The following is a 21,562-nucleotide window of genomic DNA, read 5'->3' as shown; positions in this document are numbered from 1 at the left end:
CTTTTGATTCACTACCTTTCTCTGTAAAATTCCATGCAAGTGATTGAAGATCTATTCCTTAGGTACTTTGAGAAGATCATAGGGCAGGGGTGTCAAACTCATTCTCACTGAGGACCGCATCAGGGTTGTATGACCTCGGGGCTGGGGTGGGTGTGGCCAGCTCGATGTCACTTGTGTTGGGGGTGCCTGTGGCGGCCTGAGCACTCTGCCAGCGAAAACAGGCTCCCAAGCTCCATTTTCAGCTGCAATGACCTCCTGCAGGCCTCTGCTCGTGGCCCTCTCAAGCTCCTTTTTCACTGGCAGAACCACTGTGGGCCGGTCCTTTACTATTTCCAGGGTGGCCACAGGCCAGATCTAAGTACTTCATGGGCCAGATCCGGCCCCAGGCCTTGAGTTTGACACCCCTGCCATAGAGCATGGAGAAAATGATGGATTTGCTCTGATTTTTTTCCCAAAATTAAAAAAGCAACAGAAATTGTTCTTTTTCATCCAAACTTCCACACAATTGAGCCAATTCTTTTCCAAGTCAGTGAGGTTACCAAAGGGATCGGGAAGAGAAGAAAATAACATTTTTCTTTAATCTAATTTCAGAGGTGAAAAGTGAAACAGTGAAAAAAAGAAAAGGAAAATTTCTTATTTGTGCTGCAAAACAAATCCCAGATCTGTACAAATAAGAGTTGATAAGATTGTACTGCAAATTTAAGGGTGCCTGTATGAAATTAAGCAAAGACTAATTGGTAAATCCAACAAGTATTTTCATGCCTTCATTGTCAGAGTTCCAAGTAATAGATCCATTGCAAGCAAAACTCCGAGGCAGGTAGATTCCTCAAAGAATAGCTTGATTGGAAATATCATATTGGCACATATCTGGTGAAAACCGACCCTGAAGAATCTCTCGGTTTTCACCTAATTAAAAGTGACCCAATCCCAAACAATCAGTCACATGGTCCAATCAAGGCAGTATTTGCTGGTCTGGTGACATCATTCCTCCTTCCTCCAGCCAGGTGGGAGAACGTCCTGGGTTCCCAAGAGAAAGTATTTTATTTTGACTACACAACCCCAGCAATCTCTAATCCTCCCCCTCCCTATCCCTCACCTCCAGTGTGGCAGCACTGAAGCTCCAAGTTGACATTCATTCTTTTTTTAAAAAAAATTTTTTTTTACAAATGATTATGTAATTCAGAAAACTGCATATTTTACTAAAAGTTCTTTAACCTTTCCTATACATAATTAATTTGATGTTGACATTTCCTCTGAAATAAATACACACTAATAAAAAGTAAACCTCCTATCAGTGAAAATGTTGCAATTCCTATAAAGTGGCTTAACGCTTGTTTTATTTTCAGGCTATTATGACAACACTATATTTCATAGGGTTGTACCTGAGTTTATAATACAAGGTGGTGATCCAACTGGTACTGGTTCAGGAGGAGAATCTATTTATGGAGCCCCTTTCAAGGTAACCCTCTGCTTTAGCTAGTTGGGTTTTTTGTGTTCTTTTTGTTACTATACAAGCTTGGCTCTTTTACAATTCGTCCCCCTTTTCTCTTCCCCACCTTTGATTTCAATTGTAGAAATTTGGACACAGGAGATGTGGGACATATTCTACAGAAATAAATAGAGCTTATATGGCTAACTATTGAAAATAGAGGTATGCTTTGGGGCAGGAGTCTCCAACCTTGGCAACTTTAAGACTTGTGGACTTCAACTCCCAGAATTCCTCAGCCAGCTTTGCTTAAAGTTGCCAAGGTTGGAGACCCCTGCTTTGGGGAGTATTAAGAGATGAGTCTTTTCTAGGTTTTCCAAGAAATATGGGTTTATTCATAAAGATTTTAAACAAACAAATGTTATAAGTAAAATGCAGGTAGCCCTCACATAATGACAGCAATTGGGACTGCTAACTCCATTACTAAGCAATGTGGTCAATTCGGCAACTGGACTGTATCAGTTGCTCAGCAACTCAGCTCCACAAAGCATTATGGTTAATAGAGACATCATTTGACTGTGCCAGATATCTGTTCCACTGTAGTCATTAAGTAGACTGTCACATGACTGAGACTTGTGCCATTGCCAGCTTTCTTCACTGACTTTGTCAGAAGCCGGCTGTGAGCTTGAAAATGGTGATTACCTGACCACGATATGCTGTGACTGTTGTAAATGTGTGTCTGTTACAAAGTACCTGAATGATGATCAATTAATTGTGGGAATGCTGCGATGATTGTAAATTCAAGGACTAATTATATAACCACATTTTAAGTGCTGTATAGGTTTGAACCATCATTAAACAGGACAGTCATTAACTGAGAACTGCCAGTTGATTTGTTCAGATGTTGGTGGGAAGTACGTATGCCTTTTGTTATCGTTTTGGATTTCATCCTATGTGCTTGAAACCTAAATGAATTGGAGGCAATTGTGCACTAATTCTTCTTTGTCATAATTTACAGGATGAATTCCATTCACGATTGCGTTTTATTCGACGAGGACTCGTTGCCATGGCAAATTCTGAGCCTCATGACAATGGCAGCCAATTCTTTTTTACTTTGGGGCGTGCGGATGAACTTAACAACAAACACACTATCTTTGGAAAGGTTTGGAAACCTTCTACTCAAATGATATTTACTGTCTGCAAAGATTTGTTCATATATTATTATTATTTTATTTGTGAGCACTAAACAAAGTGACAGGAAAAGCTTTCAAATCCTTTGGATAGGATATTTGATAAAAATTATTAATAAACATAGACTGCAATATAAATAACTATGTCATAATGGGTAAAAAGTGTATAAGCTAGTGAAAGAAGGAGCAGTAAAGTGATAAGTGGAAAGAATAGAAGGGAATAGATTGCTGCTAATTCTTTGCTATGGTAGATCATTTCCAGGTTCAAATGAAGCAAGCTTGTTACCTCTCCATGGTGAGAGAATTGATTAAAACTAGTGGGATCAGCCACCTTATGTATCTTGATGGATTCCAATGGGCACTTTCAGATTTTACAGTGATTTGGCGAGAAATTCCATCAATCACCTGGTCAATCCCTGGAAGTGGGGGTGGTTAGATCATTCAACATGGCTACTTCAATCTTAAGGATTATCTTCGTTAACAAATGAATTCTTGTCACCGCCGCCTATCCCCAGCGCTTGGAACGGGCGGAAAATGGGACACGCAGAGGCTGAAAATGGGGCAAACGAAGGGTGAAAATGGGGAACGTGGAGGAAGCCAATAGGTGGCAGTGGCAATGGGCGGTGGCAATCCCGCAGCCTGGAACAGCTGATAGACTGTATTCTGGGAGGCAGATCCAACCGCCAATCAGCTGTTCGTGCTAAATCAGGCTGTGCTGAAGCTGACCAGGCTGTTTGCTGTTTGCTGCAAGGAGGAAAATTGCTAGGAGGCAGAGGCAGATTTTTTACTTGTTTTCCCCCCAAAAGCTAGGTGCTTCTTATAGTCCAAAAAATTCGGGTAAAATGTGTTTTGAAAATAATTTGTCAAAAAGTAGCTTTTAAAAAGGAATTTAGGCACTGAATCCATGCCCCTTCTAGCTTTTTCTAAGGAATGATCTGGGAGGTTGTCAATGTTCCTTTCTGAGAAGTTGGGGGAGGAATTGCTGTTAATTTGATATTTTTATTTCTTACGTTTTATGGATTTGTTACCATTGTAATCAGAAGTTGTTTGGAATGTGCCAATGTAGAAATAACAGTAATAACTACATAAATTGAGATTTTTAAATTAAAATGTGTTTTGAAAATAATTTGTGAAAAGGTAGCTTTTAAAAGGGTCCTTCTAATTTGGCAGATCACTGGAGATACTATATATAATATGTTGCGACTTTCAGAAGTTGAAATTGGCGCGGATGAAAGACCAGTCAATCCATATAAAATAACAAGTGCAGAGGTAGGAATAAGCTTATTTGTAATAGATATAAATATATATTTCTCTCGTCTCAATGCTATTAAAATGAAATGAGATATTTTCTTGCACTTTGCTTCAATATTAGAAATAATAGAAAACTCAACTTGTATATTATGAATATATTACCATTTTTGTCCCAAGTGCTGATCTTGACATCTCTTTCTAATGTATTGCACAGTTCTTATTTAGCTATCACAATGGGGACCAGCAACTTAGTTATTAAAGTAGTTGCTAAGTGAAACTGATTTACTTTACAGACCTATAAAGGTCATCAATCCAGGGAAAGGTTGTAAAGTTACTTTTTCATCACTGTAATAACTGAATAGTCGCTAAACAAGGCAGTCACTAAATAAGGACTATCTGTAGTTAATAAAAAGCTAATACTACTTGCTTACACATAATCAAGGCAATTCTAGGAGATATTCACACGTGTTTATTTTACATTATTATTTTTCTTAAAACAAGAAAAAGCCATGAATCCCTTGGTTTGCTTGGATTTTGTATATTTGATCACAGTTTCTTGCCCAAGGAGTTTCTTGCCCAATAATAGGTTCAGAACTGAAGATTAATATCAGTTACCGTATATACTCGAGTATAAGCCGAGTTTTTCAGCACATTTTTTGTGCTGAAAAACGTCCCCTCGGCTTATACTCGGGTCTATACGGCTTATACTCAAGTTTTTTTTTTTTTAAGCCCCTCGGCTTATACTCGAGTATATACGGCTTATACTCGAGGTTTTTTTTTTTCTTTTTTTCACATTTTACCGGACTGAAGCCCTGCCGGTGCAGTGAGAGGGCGGGGCGGGGGAGCCGCCAGCCTTCTCAGCTGAGGGAGGGAGGGTTTCCCCAACCGGTAGGTGCCTCATTTCCCACCCTCGGCTTATACTCGAGTCCCCAGTTTACCCCAGTTTTTGGGGTAAAATTGGGGACCTCGGCTTATACTCGGATCGGCTTATATTCGAGTATATACGGTATATCAAGTTCTAGAAGATCTCATGAAGTTTCATGTACAGTTGTATACATGAAAAAAGGTTTGTGAATCCTTTCAAATTTTCAAAATTTCAATATTTTTGCATAAATATGATCTTAAAAGGTGTGATCTGTTCTTTACATAAGCTCTAAAACTAGATAATGGGAACCCATTAAGCAAATGAGTCACAAACACATTTGTTCATTGACTAATTGAGGAAAATGATCGTAATAATCAATTTGCATGAAAATTAGTCATATGACAATTAGATTGTTTTGATCAATGGGAGAATAAACAGGTTTGAGTGTGGGGGGTTCTGCCTTAAGAACAGACTTCTGGGTATTCACTATCAAACTGTGATCTTCACAACACAGGTATGTGGAAGTATGTCATGGCTTAAACAAATAAGATTTCTGAGGATATCTGAAAAACAAATTGTTGATGTTCACCAGACTGGGAAAACCTATTTCCAAAGAGTGTGGACTTCACTAGTCCAATATCAAGTAGATCATGTGCAAATAGAGGCAATCAATGACATTGTTTCCCTTTCCAGGAAATCAATCAAGATCACACCTAGAACAAGGTTTGTTATACTCCAAGAGGCCTCAAAGAAGCCCAGTGTAATGTCTAAGGATTTAAAGGCCTGTCTTGCATTGGTAAATGTCTGTGTTCAAGAAACTACCATCTGAAGAACAGTGTATAACATTGAACAACAACAGTCCTGGCAGGGCTGGAAGGAGAAAGCCACTTATATCCAAAAAGAACATTGTTCCCCATTGTCGGTTTGTAAAACACCACCTAGATAAGTCGAAGACTATTGGAACAATATTCTGTGGACAGATAAGACCAAAGTAGACTTGTAGTTTGAATGAAAAGCTTTATATTTGTTGAAAAACAAACATTGCTTTCCAGCATAATAATCTTATCCCAGCTGTGAAACATGATGTTAGGATCTTGGTTTGGTCCTGCTATTAGGACCAGGAATGCTTGCCCATCATTGATGGAACTATACGTTCTGAATTAGGTCAGCAAATTCAGGGTAAACTGTATGTCTGTGAAAACTTGAAGATCAAGAGAACGGGATCATACAACACAACAGCAATCCAAAGCACACAGGTTTTATAAACAAAGAATGATTAAAGCCAAAAAAAAATCTGTTTTGGAATGTCCAAGATCTGCTATAATCCTATATAAATGTGGAAGGATCTGAAGTAGACATTTCATGCATAGAAGCTCATCACCATCCCAAAGTTGAATCTCTTCTATAGGGAGGAATGAACCAGAAGTCCTCCAAGCCAATGTATATGACTGATCAACAGTTGTAGGAAATGTTTAGTTGAAATTATTGCTGTCCAAGAAGGTCACACTAGAATCCAAAGGTTCATATATTTTGGCACATACATTTGATACATTTTCCTCAATAAATATATTAATAGGTATAATGATTTTGGCTCATTTGTTTAATTGGTTCTCTTTATCTAGCTTTAGGACCTGTATGAAGAACATATCACCATTTAGATAATGGAACTATTCTGTTAAGTTTTCATATTTCTTAGTCGATGGATAGTTCAAACGTTTTGATTGATTTCCAATAAAATCAATCATATCATTATTTTGGCCATTGTTAGATAAGGCTATTACCTAAAGTATGCAAGCTTCAATCAAGCTAAATTTAATAAGTTATGTTCAGTAAACCTAGTTATGCCTCATCACCATTTCTAGATTGCAATATTTAGGTGCTTATGAAATATTATTGTTCACAATAGGAGGTCTTAAGAGATTAATAAAACATGTTTATTTTAGGTTTTATTTAATCCTTTTGATGATATAATTCCAAGGACAACTAAAAAGCTGAAGAATGAGAAACCAGTGGAAGAAGCTGAGAAGGCAAAATCAAAGGGCACAAAGTAAGAGTAGCATGTTTATTTATTTCCTGCAAACTCAGTTATAGTTTTCTACATACAGATTAGGATTCAATTTATGCCTTGACCCTGAATTATATACAAATAATAGTTGTGTAAAAGATAAGGAACAGAATCCAGCTGTATGCTTTCTTGAGTGGAACATCGCACCCTGATAAGGTAAGTCTTAGGCTGTAGTCTCTTATGCATCCTCAAACTAATCTAGAGAAGAGTTTAAGGGTACTTGACAAAGTGCAGCAAGAAGAAAACCCTATTGCAGAAGTTGGCTAGGATTATATGAGATTTCAACAGGAAAATTAAATTCTGTAGACTTTCAAAGTAGTAATAATGTTCAAAAGAATTCTGGTTTTTTATTTGTTAAATGAAGGTACCTCTTTTTTCTATTTGAAGAAATTTTAGCCTGCTTTCATTTGGAGAAGAAGCTGAGGAGGAAGAAGTAGAAGTCAACAGAGTTAGTCAGGTATAATTTCAAGCTAATTACCTATATACTTCTATGAATCTCTTTAATTTTCAGCATTGTGAAATTAATGTCCAGATTTGCTTATTGAAATTTTATTAGTAAACGGAATATAAACTGAGGCCCCAGACTATGGATTTAGATAAAATAATGATAAATAAAAGAAATAATATATCTTGATGATATATTGGCAAATCTTACTAATTATACAGATCTAGAAGATTACTTATCTTCTAGACAGACTTGAAGATTACCTATTCTTCCACTAAAACATAATAAATATGTTTATTTTTATAAATAATAAAATAATAACAATCATTTCTCTGAAAGTTTGCAGATACACATCTTCAACCAAAAGTAAAAAGATGAGGTTGTAGAGAGATTTGTATTGTTTGTATTGAATGCATTTGCCCTTCCTTAATGTCTTACCAGAGCTTAGGTTTTTTCTTGGGCCTAGCGTTGTTCCGAGAAATTTTGTTTTTGTTTGTTTTGTTTTGTTTTGTTTACATTTATATCCCGCCCTTCTCCGAAGACTCAGGGCGGCTTACAGTGTGTAAGGCAATAGTCTCATTCTATTTGTATATTTACAAAGTCAACTTATTGCCCCCCCAACAATCTGAGTCCTCATTTTACCTACCTTATAAAGGATGGAAGGCTGAGTCAACCTTAATTTAGGTGCTACTGTTGCCAGGAGTGCTTTTTATCAGTCTTGGCAGTCAGTTCAAGTATTGAATGTATAGAGAGAATGATGGAGGAGGATGGTTTCCAGATTAGTTGCCTTTAAGTTGCTTTTTGTTGGGCTATCTTTGAAAAACTGTCTAGCAAATCGAACTGGTATAGGATATACAGTAACTGCCAGGCTATTAATAGAGATAAAATAACTGTTCCTGCTTACTTTCAATACATAATTGAAAATAAGTAAAGAAATTGAAAGTCCTGATTACAGTTATAAGCACAAAATAATCTGGTATCCTGGAGGTTATTTTTCTTACGTAAAACTCTCAATATACCTATGTGCAATATAGGAGAAAGGCTTTTTGATTCTTTCCTGCTTCTCTGAAATCCAGGGAGTTTCAGAGTCAAATGGCCATTTTGATAATAGAAACAACACCAAGGTTAGATCTTCCTGCAGAATAAACCCATTTCACCTTTGTAACAAATCTAGGTAGCAGATCTTCATGGTTTTATTTGAATGAACATCTGCAATCAACACAATATATATGACAGTAATTTTAATAATTAGGATATTGTTTAATGCCTTTGTGTGAGTAGCACTGCTCTGTTTTTTTCATAGAGAAATTTGTGTTACAAAAGTGAAGACATTTTCTCATAAACCCATCATTCCATTCTTTTAAAAAAAATTTAGAGCATGAAAGGAAAAAGCAAAAGTAGTCATGATTTACTGAAAGATGATCCACACCTGAGTTCTGTTCCTGCCATTGACAGGTAAATAAACTGTGGCTAATTCAAAAAGTAATTCTGTTAGTTTAGAAGTGTAGAATTTCTATTGTGATAAATATGTGAAATTTGGCCTACTTGTTACTGCATGACAAACCAACCTTTTTTTCATGTATTTTAATAATAATAATAACAACAACAACAACAGAGTTGGAAGGGACCTTGGAGGCCTTCTAGTCCAACCCCCTGCCCAGGCAGGAAACCTTACACCATCTCAGACAGATGGTTATCCAACATTTTCTTAATTATTTCCAGTGTTGGAGCATTCACAACTTCTGCAGGCAAGTCATTCCACTTATTAATTGTTCTAACTAATTTTAGTACTGCAGCTTTCAGAATTCCCAGTTAGCATGGGCAGTAGGCATGTCTGAATTTCTCTTCACTTAGGGAGGGCTAGGGTTAAGATTAGGAAGGACTGCCATATATTATTAGGCAATTGTCTGTTTACCAAACATTTCTTGACCATATCATGCATCTTTGATCGCAACTCTTGAGTTAAGACGGCTCCTTTAAACATATAGGATATTTATTTATGAAATAGTAATCAGATTGCCTTTGTTTCAACTGGAAAAACATTAATGAATTGGGCGAAAGGGTACACTAAGTAAAAACCTGTACCCTAAACAAAAAAATTCATTTACATTAATTTTATTTTAGAACATGCATTATGAAACAATTACTTACATGCTGCATTTTCTTTCAGTGAAAAAGGAAATGAAAGTGATAATTCAGATAAGGTAAGACCTTTACATTTGCTATAATATTTATGGGGCTAATGTCTGTTACCACTATATACATCTGGTTATTGTCTCAGCTGCTGCTGAAACATTGGTAGTATTTAATTATCCTGTTAACAAAAAGGTTTCAGTAGGGTAGGGAAATCTTTCTTACCTCATTAGTTCAGTTATATATTTCAGAGGTTTGTGTACTGCCTGTTCAAATTAAATATGAGGTGGCTTTTTGTGAGTAAACAATAAAACCTACAATATCATCACAAATATAGTCCATCTTTTCAATCCCAGGCCCAACTAGCAGTTGTCACTCCCATCACCTCTTGTTTTGAGAGCTTTTTGAAAATGCACCATCTAAATGCTCTTCTGAAATCTATACGGAGGGGTTCTGATCTTGGAGGGTAAGTTGTTCAGTTCAACAGAGAAGGCTTGTCCATGGGGCCCCATGTTCTTCCTATCTTGAATGCAGAAAAGTTTCTGCACCATGTCCTTCTCACCAGCGTGTCCTGGTTAATTAGATTCTGTATGGAACAAATATAGTCATCTCTGAGGTAATGAAATCCTGAATTTAAGGAGCTTTATAAGTAATAATTGTCACCTTGAATTGTACCCAGAAGCCTCTTGAATTTGGAATCAGCAGGCTTTTGCACAGCAGTACCTCTGTCTTGTTCAGATTTATTATAAATCTGTTCTATCCCATCCAGTTCTTCATAGCCTAGAGCAGGGGCGTCGTCAGGGTGGCATCACGTGACGTATCTGGACTTTTCCCCCCTTCGCTAAACCAGGCATGGGTGTGGCCAGCGTGTGACACATTGGGCCTGTGGGCCAGGAGTTTGACAGCCCTGGTCTAGAGGCGCTTGGGTTATATCCTCAATTTGTTTAATCTTATCCAATCCCTCACTGATTTGCACTGAGATAATCTTTATCCAGGATATTTTGTAATTGACTTTCTCCTTTCTCAAACAACTTTGAGAACCCCAAAGAAGATCAGATAAGGGAAATGGTTCTCCAAAATAACTGGTTGAAAAGATGAATGAATTCTTGGTGGACAAGAGCTAGCTTTGATAATTCAACCAAGTGATTTGATGTCAACCATTTGATTTCTTAGTCTCCAACATTGTAAAATATACTGTTTATCTTCAGCCCAGGTTGAAAGCTGATAGCATGTAAAGGCTATATTTATTCTTGCCATGCATCCTTGTTCCTAAGTTCTAACTAAACATCCTTGGATTGTATAGCCGAACTACTTGTGTTAAAAGCTTCAGTATCATTCTGGTAGTAGTTGTCCTCTAAGGTGACCCATTTCATTTCCTGTCATGGAATGCAAGATTGATGTCAGCTTTCCAAGATAGATAGACAGGAAACAGGACCAGCTGAACTAATTCTACTTTCTTGTAAACTTATATTAAGAGACTCTTGCAGGTCGGATAGTACTAATCTCCCACCATCTTTTTACAGCCTTATAAATTGGGGAAGTTCCTTTGTGACTTACTTTCTCAGTCGTTGTGCAGCTGTAGGCTATGCCCTCTTATCTGATCATTCTCTAGGCATCACCGCTTCCCCCTCCCCTTCCATGTGAGATCATTCCCACAAAGCATTACAGTGCTTCCACTTAGACATTGCTGTTTGAGACTAGAGGCCTTCCAGGACCAGGAATTTTAAGTTGCCAACAAAGATGTTTTCATTTTACATTTGGAGATAAAAAACATATTTGCATTATTTGTTTTTGGAGTGAATAATGTTTGGTATTAAAATTTAAAATGTCCTTGGTGGGTGAATTCATATATACTTTACAGAGGTGATAAGTATTGAAGGATATAAATAAAATTTAGATTCGTTAAAAATATCGTAGTAAAAAATATAGAATACTTTATTTTAGCTTCTGTTTGGATCTCAACAAGCAAATTCATTTGACTTCCTTGCCATTTGAGAACCCACAAGCAAAGAAATGTAATTTCTTTTAGAAATGATAGCTCTTTGGATACAGAAATGCATCTTTTGGAGCTTGAGAGTATTGCAGTTACTACTTGCACACAGCATAATAACTGTGAAGGAAAGCTGTGCTGTGACATAGTTTTTAGAGGTTGCTTGTGAAGGTGACACACAATGTCTTGAGCATTTTTATCAATTGTGCCAAAAACATATTCCATTTAGGTTCAAACCTAATTATTTGAGAGGTAAAAAGCCTTAAAAGGATTCCCCATTTTTTTATTTTTTGGGGGGGTCCTTTCATATCTGTATAAATAACTTGCTCTTTTAGAAATATGCTTTTCTAATACATTGGTCACGGGAAATAATCTTTTTGGGATTGAAACTGAACAGTTCAGACATATAAACTAAAATGTATGAATGTCTTAACAATCTGCCCAGGAAGAAGAGGAGGGATATTGTGCTGAAGATGATGGTCTTGATAATGAAGAAAAGAATCAGATGAAAAAACGAGTTATGCAGAAGTTAAAGAAAAATACTGATGTACCTGTTAAAAAAATAACAGAAGGAGAACAAAAGCAGAAGAGTAGCCGTAGGTGAGTAATGCATACTTGAATTAACTGAGGGTAAGTTTCTAAAGGAAACTTTCAAATATATTATAGTTGTCATTTTAAATAAAATCTAAGCTTTTCATAATTATTTTAAGAGGTCCATTTTGTCACCAACTATAAATCTAAAAAGATTTAAATAAATATTGAACATGAAAATAAAGCATAGTCTTGTTCTATGTTATAACATTCGATAATGTGTTAGTTGCAGTCTACTCAGCAATTGTCAGACATGGAAAATGGAAAAAACCAGTTTCAAAATAAAATCAAAATGCTTGTGAATGGCATGTTCTCAAGAGATGGCTTTGGAAAAGCTGATTTAATTTTCAGTTAATTTCTGTGAATCAAAGCACGTGGTGAGTCATAGTATGAATAGAACTTCGGTGGGAGATTCTGCTAACATTTTGTCAAATGTCTGGTAGCTATCAAAAGTTTTAAAGTTAAATAAAGAGAATTTTGAAAGTTAAATACACTATTGGAGTAAGATTTCATATGTGAAGTAATATTGCTTTCATAACAACTCTGATCTAATTTTAATGTTCATTTGCAAAAATTGCTCATTTAGTGCTTTACATATGAGTCTTGTTTGTTGAGAATTGGGATTTTAAGTTCCTGTTTCAAATCCACCTCTTGGTATCCCTCTTATACGTGATGTCATAGAATTATAGCATTGGAAGGGACCTTGAAGATCTTCTGGTCCAAACCCTTCTTGCCCAAGGCAGAATTCCTCAATTCCATCTTGGACAAATCTTTGGTTGTCCAATCTTTTCTACTCAATTAAGGGATCGCACGTTCAAAAAAAAAAAATGTGGCAAAGATAATTTTGTTTCCTGTCACACACCTTTCTTTTTAGTTGTAGAGATCTATAAATATTTATGTATATTCATAAAATATACATTTAAAATGTTGTATGAAAAAAATATTAGAACATGAAATTAGAATCTTCCTTTTTAAGTAATCACCTATCAAAGCTTTTAGTTGGATTGTCAACCTGTAGATGGAGCTCATGTGTCACGTATTTATGGACAGCCACTGGCTTAATTTTTAAAAAATTTGGTTTAATTTAATTTAAATTATTTTTACCAATTGTTGATATAACAGTCTCAACCTTAAGGATATAACAGGAGAGGCATGCTAATTATGAGCCATAGATGGCAGAATAAAGAATCAATCTTTTTTATGATTTTCAGTATAAAAATTTTAAAGCTATACAGTCATTCAACAGAGGAAAATAAAATTCAGTAAACATATCATTAATTATGGCATAACCAAACTGTAATGATTAAAACTAATTAATAAGCTTTAGTTCATAGATGAGAATTAATTTTTAATTAAACCGAGAGCAGATTATTTGGAAGTTATTTTCATTTGCATGTCTCAGTAAAAGAACCCTTTGAATATTTATTGTTACTTCTTTCTTCAGTATTTCCAAATGTCACTTTTGAAAATAAAAATGTTTTAAAATGTGTACACATTTTTAGAACTTGATTGAAAATAGGAGGGAAAACTCCACTGTAACGGTTTTATTTCATTTTCTCAAGATGACAAGCAGTAACTTGCTTTCCAGTAATGCCTTTCCGTAATGGCATAAATTTTTGGTCTTTTCCACAAGAGAAGTAGTGCATAAAGTGTTTTGTCTCATCTCACAGAATCCATCATACCAAATTCAGTGGAAGTTGATTTTTTTGATCAATTTAATTTGAAATGGCAGTCTTATGCATCAGCCATTCTTGTGGTAGCAGTGTCTATATGCTAACATGTCTTGTGTAAATCAGTTTATTCTTTTATCTCTTCTCACTGCCCATTTTAGGGAGAAAAATGTTTGCTTTCCTCTTTTTTTTCATATCATGCATCATTTCATGTTGTTTTTTTTATTTGCCTTTTTGTAAGCTAATGTAAGACCTAATGTTTCTAGCCATTACCCACATGACTTTGATCACTTGTGCTGCTTTTTTCCGTACCTTTTTCATTTGTGGTATTCTTGTTGAACTGTATACACTACATTACATATTTTAAGAGTGGTTAGAATTTTTGTAGTGAGCAGCTAAGACAAAGTATTGTTTTGTTTGAACAGCACTACGTTCGATCCTTTCTAATACGGATTTTATTTTTGTGGAAAAATGAAGCTATGATTTTGTGATTAACTAATTAAATTATATTTAATATGCTGGTGCTATATTTTGCAGAAAACTGAGCCAGCAAATGTTGCAGCTTTTTTATTTTTTTTATTATTTGAATAAAATAATAGATTGTTGTATTCATATCCATTGCCTAGGAAACACATGAAGGGTAAAGCTTCTAGCAAAAATCTTCCTACAGCAAAATTCATTATTTTTGCTTGCTTAACGTTTTGCAACATAGTGTAAATTCAGCTTTCTAACTACATAGTAAAACAAAAAAACAATAGGTAATTTATGTGTTATATTTTATATCTTATAAAGCATATCTTTGATGAAACAGTTTTGTAAGGGAGAAATCTTTTGCTTAAATTTTTGTAGTTCGAATATTGTTGGATTCATCCTTTGTTTTGAATAATCAATTTGTTTTAGAGATTAGAAGCAAAGTTCATTTTTTTATTTGATATAATTACATTTTGGGCAAAATGTAGACCAAAGTCAGCTCTTCCCATGTCACCCTTCAACATTTAACAATTCTCATGAGATGCTGGTACATAATATTCTATATCTATCTATCTATCAAATTTCTATACTGAGATTCTCATCTAAGTAATCCTAAACTTCTTTAGGTGGTGGAATAAGCAAAAGCATTATATTAGCACTTATGTTACTTCAAACCTTTTCTCATAATTCTAGGACATACAAGATTTAACACTTAAATATTGTTTTTTTTCCATGTTAATAATCATCCAAGGCTTCAATTGACTCTACATCAAATTCTTTGGTTGTAGCATAGATATTCTGAGACAATCTACTTGAAAATTTCCCTGATTAGGGTTTCTAGTTTAAGAAAGTTTTCTTCATCTCAGTATCTTCATTTGCTTGTCATCTGAAAATGGTATACTTTTTATCAAAAGGTAGTGGGAAAGTGCTTGGGGTTGAATTTTTACGTAGTTTTGTATGCAAATGAGACCTGTAAAGTTACTTGACTTTATTACCCATCTCCCTTTTTTACAATGAATTGTCAGACCTTGATTTCAGTCAGTATTTTAATCCACATTAAGCAGAACAACCTTGGTCTGAGCTCTCCATCACATAATAAAGTCATATTTACTACCATAGTCAGTAATCTGTTTCAGGGTTTTGATTTATATATGCCATAAACCTTCAAATGAGGTGCTTAGTAATTTATCTGTATATATAAAACATCTCTTTTTGGACTGTTAAAACAGTCATTTCTTTTTTCCAGGATTGAATGGTTTCTGAAGGAGTAATACAAATCTGTAAAAGAGAACAGCTACTTTAATGTTTAAAAAGAGGCCTATTTATGTGCTCAAAGCACCTTTTTGGAAAGTTTTGCACAGCCATATCAGTTGTACTTGTGTTTTTTCAGAAGAGTTTGTTGTGGAAAACTTCTTAAACAAATTAAGTGATTTATATATTTAGACATATGTGTTGATGAGTTAAGAATAAGTTGATTAATTTGAAAAGCAGCTGTTGTGTACTTGATTTGCTGGATATGTCTGCCAGGATATGCTATTGCCAAAATCAAAAGATTCCTAAACATATGTGTTTCAGAATATGGTTTGAATTCAATAAAATGAATTCAATTCCAGGCATATGTCTTAATATTTTTTTATGTATGTTTCTTTGAGTTCAGTAGAAGCAAGACATGGTTGTGCTTTTACAAAATATATAACTGGTTATTTTGTTTGATTCCCACTCTTCCCCTGGGTCTTGGTTATTTATAGGTGAGCTAATTCCTAGGCAGTTTCTTGCTGGAGTATCCTTTTATTTCCAACTCTTTAGTGACTGATAACAGGGCCTCAGTAATTCTTGCTTTATTATCTCCTACAGTTTTCCTGTCCTGATTTGTTTGCCTAGACTTTATGCCTCTTATTGCAGTCTTTAGATCTTTAAATAAAGCAAAACAAACAAAATCCTAGCATAATAGAGAAGTTCCATTTACACTGACCTATACTAGTGCAGGACATTCTAAGGGGAAGAAATCATCATTCACCATAATTGCTGACCCATGAAAAGAAATCTTTTGATACATTTTCATATATTTTACTAAGCTATGAAATGTGTTTCAAATAACAGTTATGAAATGGCTGTTTCTTTTAATGATTAATCTTTTTTTTTTACCCAATGTATGAGCAATTTGCCCATTGAGTTGAAACAATTCACACAGATGAATGAAATGGACTATGGAGATTTATACTGTGTGCTTCAATATTATTTAGATGTGTTGTCCTTTTGGAAAATAAATAGAGAACTATTGAAATACAACAAGCCTTTGTAAACTGCCCAGATTAGAAAGTGTTAAGAGATTGTTTAGTGAACTATAAGTATCTGGAGTTAAGGGTCCTTTTGTCTTCAAATGATTACACAACTTCCGAGTTTGAAAATTGACTTCTCAGTGCAATGTACTATAATATCTAGAAAAGAAATGCTGAAATGCACAAAATTCTGGGTGTCCCATATATAGAAGAACTGGTAGGAAGAGAATTACCATAAATGTTGGCAGGTTTGGTCTAGTGGTTAAGGCACCAAGCTAGAAAACAGTAGACTGTGAATTCTAAGCTTTACTATGAAAACTGGCTGAGTGATTTTGGGCCAGTTACTCTTTCTCAGACCAACCCACCTCACCCAGTTGTTGTGGAAAAAATAGAAGAAGAAAGAACATCAGGTATGTTCATTTCCATGAATACTTTTATTTTAAAAAAACCTTTGTGGTTATATAAAAGGTTTTATCATATTGCCCAATTCCGCTATTAATTTCCAGTGGTCATTTTCATCTCAAAACATTTGATAAACCGTAAATGCACACAAAAACAGGACAGCCCTCCCTATATATTTAATCTATAGGATTATCAACTCACTTTGTTTGGTTTAAATTTGGGAATATTTTATCAAATTCATGTTTGTGAGCTGATTACATTTACAAAACAGGACAGTGGGTTGTTGTTGTTTTTTCTTTTTTCCTCTATATAAAATCACTAGCTATGTTTTTGAGATGTTAATTATTTCAATTTATTTCAAAATCTGAGCTAGGTACTTATTGCTACATGTGGTACTTTTCTTAGATCTATCGTAGGCTGATTGATAATTTTAAAAAATTGATTGACATTTGAATCATAAACTCATTTTGGAATAGTTGTCCTTTCAAACACACACAGCTTTGGGAGGGACATACATACATGGGGAGAAAAGCAAGTAAGGGACAGCCAATCAATAACCCTGATGATCAATGGGGTGATAGATGCTACCAGCAGATTGCTTTCACATCCACTGCCATAAATCTGTATATGCACATAATAATTATGCACATAATAATGATTTAATTCTATTACCCTTTCAATATATAAAAGGGAAGATAGGTGCATCTTCACTAATTATTGCCCAGTCTTCTCTCAGTAATTGGCAAATTATATGTCAAATTTGTCCATTATAAAATGCTGGATTGTTGTACTCTGAGAATATCACAGAGTCTGAGCAAACCAGTTTCAAGCCTGAGTACTCTGTGATGAAACAGTGCATAACTTTGTACCATGGAGCAGATAAATATAACTCTCCCAAATGGATCCCTGTAAATTGTGACTTTTGACTCTATACCCCGAGATAAACTCTTAGGAAAAATTAGCAGGCTCAACAGTTGATCACCATCTCCTCAAATTAATCATATAATTCAAAGCACTATTGCATAGTTCAAAGAAAATAACAATGGGGACGTAACAGACTTTTTTCCCCATGTGTAAATGAGTGAAGAACTGGTGCATAGTTGCCCCAGTGCATAGTTCCCCCTATTATATTAGCGATATTGTTGAGTATTTTGCTACATAGACTTTGAGCTATGACCTCTTGCTCCTTGCCCCATATTTTTTCTTTTATACGCAAATGCTGCAGCCATTCTCTGTTACCCTCTAATGCTGAACTGTGTAGTTGCCTTACTGAGCTATCATCCTATTGCAACAGAAAATACCTTGAAATAAATTATTAAAAACACACAAAAGTTTGGGTATTTTTCAGAAATCGTCCCAATCCCTCAACTAGGGGATGATTAATGGAAAAATGATCAGGTAGGTAAAAGCCTTCGAATAATTAAGCATTTATTTTCAAGTATTACCTCCTGGAGGAATCAAGTCAGGGAATTATCTATAAAGGCCCAAGAAGCATCTCCAGCTATTACCAAATTTACAACTTGGCAGGGAAATTATTTTGTCTCGGCTGCCATTAAATTATTCAAGGTCAAAGTTTTTGGCTATGTTACATTATAGAACTGAATTGCATCTCTAAGAACAAGTCAACCTTGAATTCCATACAGTCTAAATTTTTAATAACAATCGCATGCATCCTGCATTCAGTGTCTAGTGTTCTAACATTATTAGAATTGGGCTGCATTTTTTGAGGATCACACAAGATTATGCTGCTTAAGGTCTTGGGCAGGGCAACTCCTTCGGGAGGGGGTTCTTTGGTACATCTTATCTTGAACAAAAGATTTGAATCCACTCAGTGAAGACAGATTGACCAAGGTCTATTGTACTTTGACAAAATCAGCCTAATTTATCCTAAGCCCCAATAATTCTTTAGCAGAATTTAAGCAAGGTCTCAAACTTAGACATTCAGGTGGATATTGGGAACTTTTTCTATTGTTATTATAGTAAAATTAAACAACCCGCTCCCTTTTTTGGGGGGGATTCTCCCTAATTATTTTTTTCAAGATCGTGCATGCTTTGCTCCTAAGAGGCTTTTTGTGTGACCCAAGTCGACGCCTTATCCATCAGTGTGACAACCGGAAGATTTTATAATCTTCCATATGGAAATCATACTTGTATATGTTCATGGATAGACGTTGTATCTCATATTGACTTATTAAAATGCCCACTATGTTTACATTAGCAATCGGAATTCATAACCCAAACTATTAGGAAATTTTAATTTTCCACATGATGATAAACTCATTGTTTTTCTTTTAAATTACTAATTTTTAGATGTGTGAAGGGCAATGGTGAAATTTCTATCAGTAGCATTAGACTATAGAAATCGACTAGTGTCTCCCTCACTGGTATTATTGACTTGGGTTTACGTTATTTTTATGCATGCATTTTAATTACATATGCTTTAATGGGTGTTGGTTTGGTGCAATAAAGCAATATATTAAATTACGGTAACTGTTTGTGGTGAGTGCTTGGCTCAATCAAATATAATTCTAGGTTGATGCTTGTCCATTTTTGTACAAACTTAATATTGCCTTCGTAAATACACAGACTACGTTAATCTCCCATAGTAGACACTCTTCAATAGAGGACTAAACTGGCTGGAATCTCTTTTCTTTTGAGACTTTGAAAGACGTGCTTAGATATCTGTTACAAATACTTTAGTCACAGGATGTCCATGATTGAAAAGATCAAGTAGGTTCTTTCCTATTGTAATTCAAATAACATAAATATTGGGTCTATGATTTATACTTGATTTATTTGTTTAATTTGTATTCCTTCTTTATTGTTTTTACAAATAACTCAAGACAATGAATATATTCTCTACATACCCTTCTCCTATTTTCCTCACCCAGCTGACTTTCATGACTAAGACGGGACTTGAACTCAAGGTCTCCTGTTTTCTAGTTTGGTGTCTTAATTACTATAACAGTCATATTTTTAAGTCTGGTATAGTAGTTTTAACTATGTCAAATAGTGGATTCTCTGATAGCCTTTACAGGTTGACTTACTGCTGTAAAGGGTTAGTCTTGAGGCTTTTCCAGTTATCTCCTGGGATATTGTTTTAAGTATTTGGCTATTCACTTGCTTGTCCAGTATCCAGAAGGTGGTGAGAGACGCAGTGTTGACACAGTGCCAGGGGCTGATACTCTATTAAATGGACACAAAAGTTCTCAAGAAAACATCTCAAGCCAATAGCTGCCTCAATTAAATGCCATAAAATGTTTGTACTATCCTGTTTTGTAAGCATGCTGCAGATTTTTAGAGATTTGAGAAAATTAAACTGGATTTAAGTATTGTTTTAAGCCATTGTTTGCTTAAGCATGATTTATTGAATAGACAAGCTGGTTGGCTCATTCAGCATAGTAAGCCAAAATGAAACAAGCTACAGTATGGTTCAGTGTAATATGTGACCTGAGTTTTATCCCTTGAGTAAGGTGCTTCATACAAGACAATCTCTAACATAGCTGTTATTTTGATCTTGGAAATCCCTGACGTAAATCACAGAATAAACATATGCAAACATATGTCACTTAGTTGTTCAAGAAATTTATGGCTAGCTATGTCTAGAATACTGTGAAATATCAGTTAGTTGCAAGTTACTGCATATAGAGATGTTTCTTAAATGTAAATAACTTATACAGGCAAACAATTTGTGTGACAGTAATGTTATTTTTTCCTAGATGTTCCAATCACTACTGCATAATATATTTAATTTCAATGTTTCTAACTTTATTCATAATATCATAATGGAAAACCTATTTATTCTATTACAGGAGTTTTTAGACATCTATTATCGCTTACATTTATGACTAAATTTGTTTGCATGTAGACACTTGTCTTTAGTTATCGGTTTGGGAACACCTGAAAAGTAACAAACTTTCTGAAAAGTAACAAACATCTGAAAAGCATTGTCAAATACAATTTTATGCATGTTTACTAGAAATAGAGGACTGCTATGCTCAGTTGAGCAAGAACAAACCACTTCTAAATTTTATATATAATGGAATCATATGTAATGACAGTTTTGCTGAAGCATATGTCTCCTTCTGAAAACAAAGTATTTAGCATCAGCTGTAGTCAAAGTCATTATAATAATAATGATGCTATTTCTATGCGTCTTAAAACCCAGAAATCTTGATCGGCCTATTTATTTATTTATTTATTTATTTATTTATTTATTTATTATTTATTATTCATACTTTTATACCGCCCTATCTCCCTAGGGACTCAGAGCGGTGTACAGCCATATAAAAAACACATAAATATACAAAATAAAACAATCTAAAAAACTTATTATATAGGCCAAATATTTAAAATAGACATATTAATAATAAAACCCAATTTAAAACCAAATCTAAAATTTAGACATTTAAAATTTAAAAATCTAGTCCAGTCCTGCGCAGATAAATAGATGTGTCTTAAGCTCGCGGCGGAAGGTCCGAAGGTCAGGAAGTTGACGAAGTCCTGGGGGAAGCTCGTTCCAGAGGCCTATATAATTGCTTGTACAGTACACTTTTTTGTGGTGCTATTTTTTCTTAGCAAGTGGGCAAGGTAGCTTAAAATAGAATTTAAAAGATTTTTTTGGTAAATTCGTATTCTCATATAATGCAAAACACAATGGTAACATCATTACGTAAAGCTATTGTTATTGCTTATTTAATCAAGCCAATACTCTATGGAATATGTTATAAAGAAACAGCAGTAATTCAAAATGGGAAAAATTGAAATAAACTGAACATCAAAAA

The 21,562-nt window shown here is 34.8% G+C and overlaps 1 protein-coding gene across 3 annotated transcripts in view; it reads left to right on the top strand.

Annotated features, from left to right (window-relative positions):
* Window positions 1-21,562, top strand: part of CWC27 (CWC27 spliceosome associated cyclophilin) — a 112,300-nt gene that overhangs the window by 3,790 nt on the left and 86,948 nt on the right. For all 3 annotated transcript variants that reach the window (XM_058169612.1, XM_058169611.1, XM_058169613.1), the window contains exons 3-10: window positions 1,347-1,459; window positions 2,445-2,588; window positions 3,787-3,885; window positions 6,676-6,779; window positions 7,185-7,254; window positions 8,618-8,697; window positions 9,413-9,446; window positions 11,811-11,965. In XM_058169612.1, the coding sequence (XP_058025595.1) occupies window positions 1,347-1,459; window positions 2,445-2,588; window positions 3,787-3,885; window positions 6,676-6,779; window positions 7,185-7,254; window positions 8,618-8,697; window positions 9,413-9,446; window positions 11,811-11,965 (799 nt within the window). The remainder of the gene's footprint in view (window positions 1-1,346; window positions 1,460-2,444; window positions 2,589-3,786; window positions 3,886-6,675; window positions 6,780-7,184; window positions 7,255-8,617; window positions 8,698-9,412; window positions 9,447-11,810; window positions 11,966-21,562) is intronic.

The sequence above is a fragment of the Ahaetulla prasina genome, chromosome 2, assembly GCF_028640845.1.
Source record: "Ahaetulla prasina isolate Xishuangbanna chromosome 2, ASM2864084v1, whole genome shotgun sequence".
Lineage (NCBI taxonomy): Eukaryota > Metazoa > Chordata > Lepidosauria > Squamata > Colubridae > Ahaetulla > Ahaetulla prasina.
This window is presented reverse-complemented; position numbering and strand designations above follow the sequence as displayed.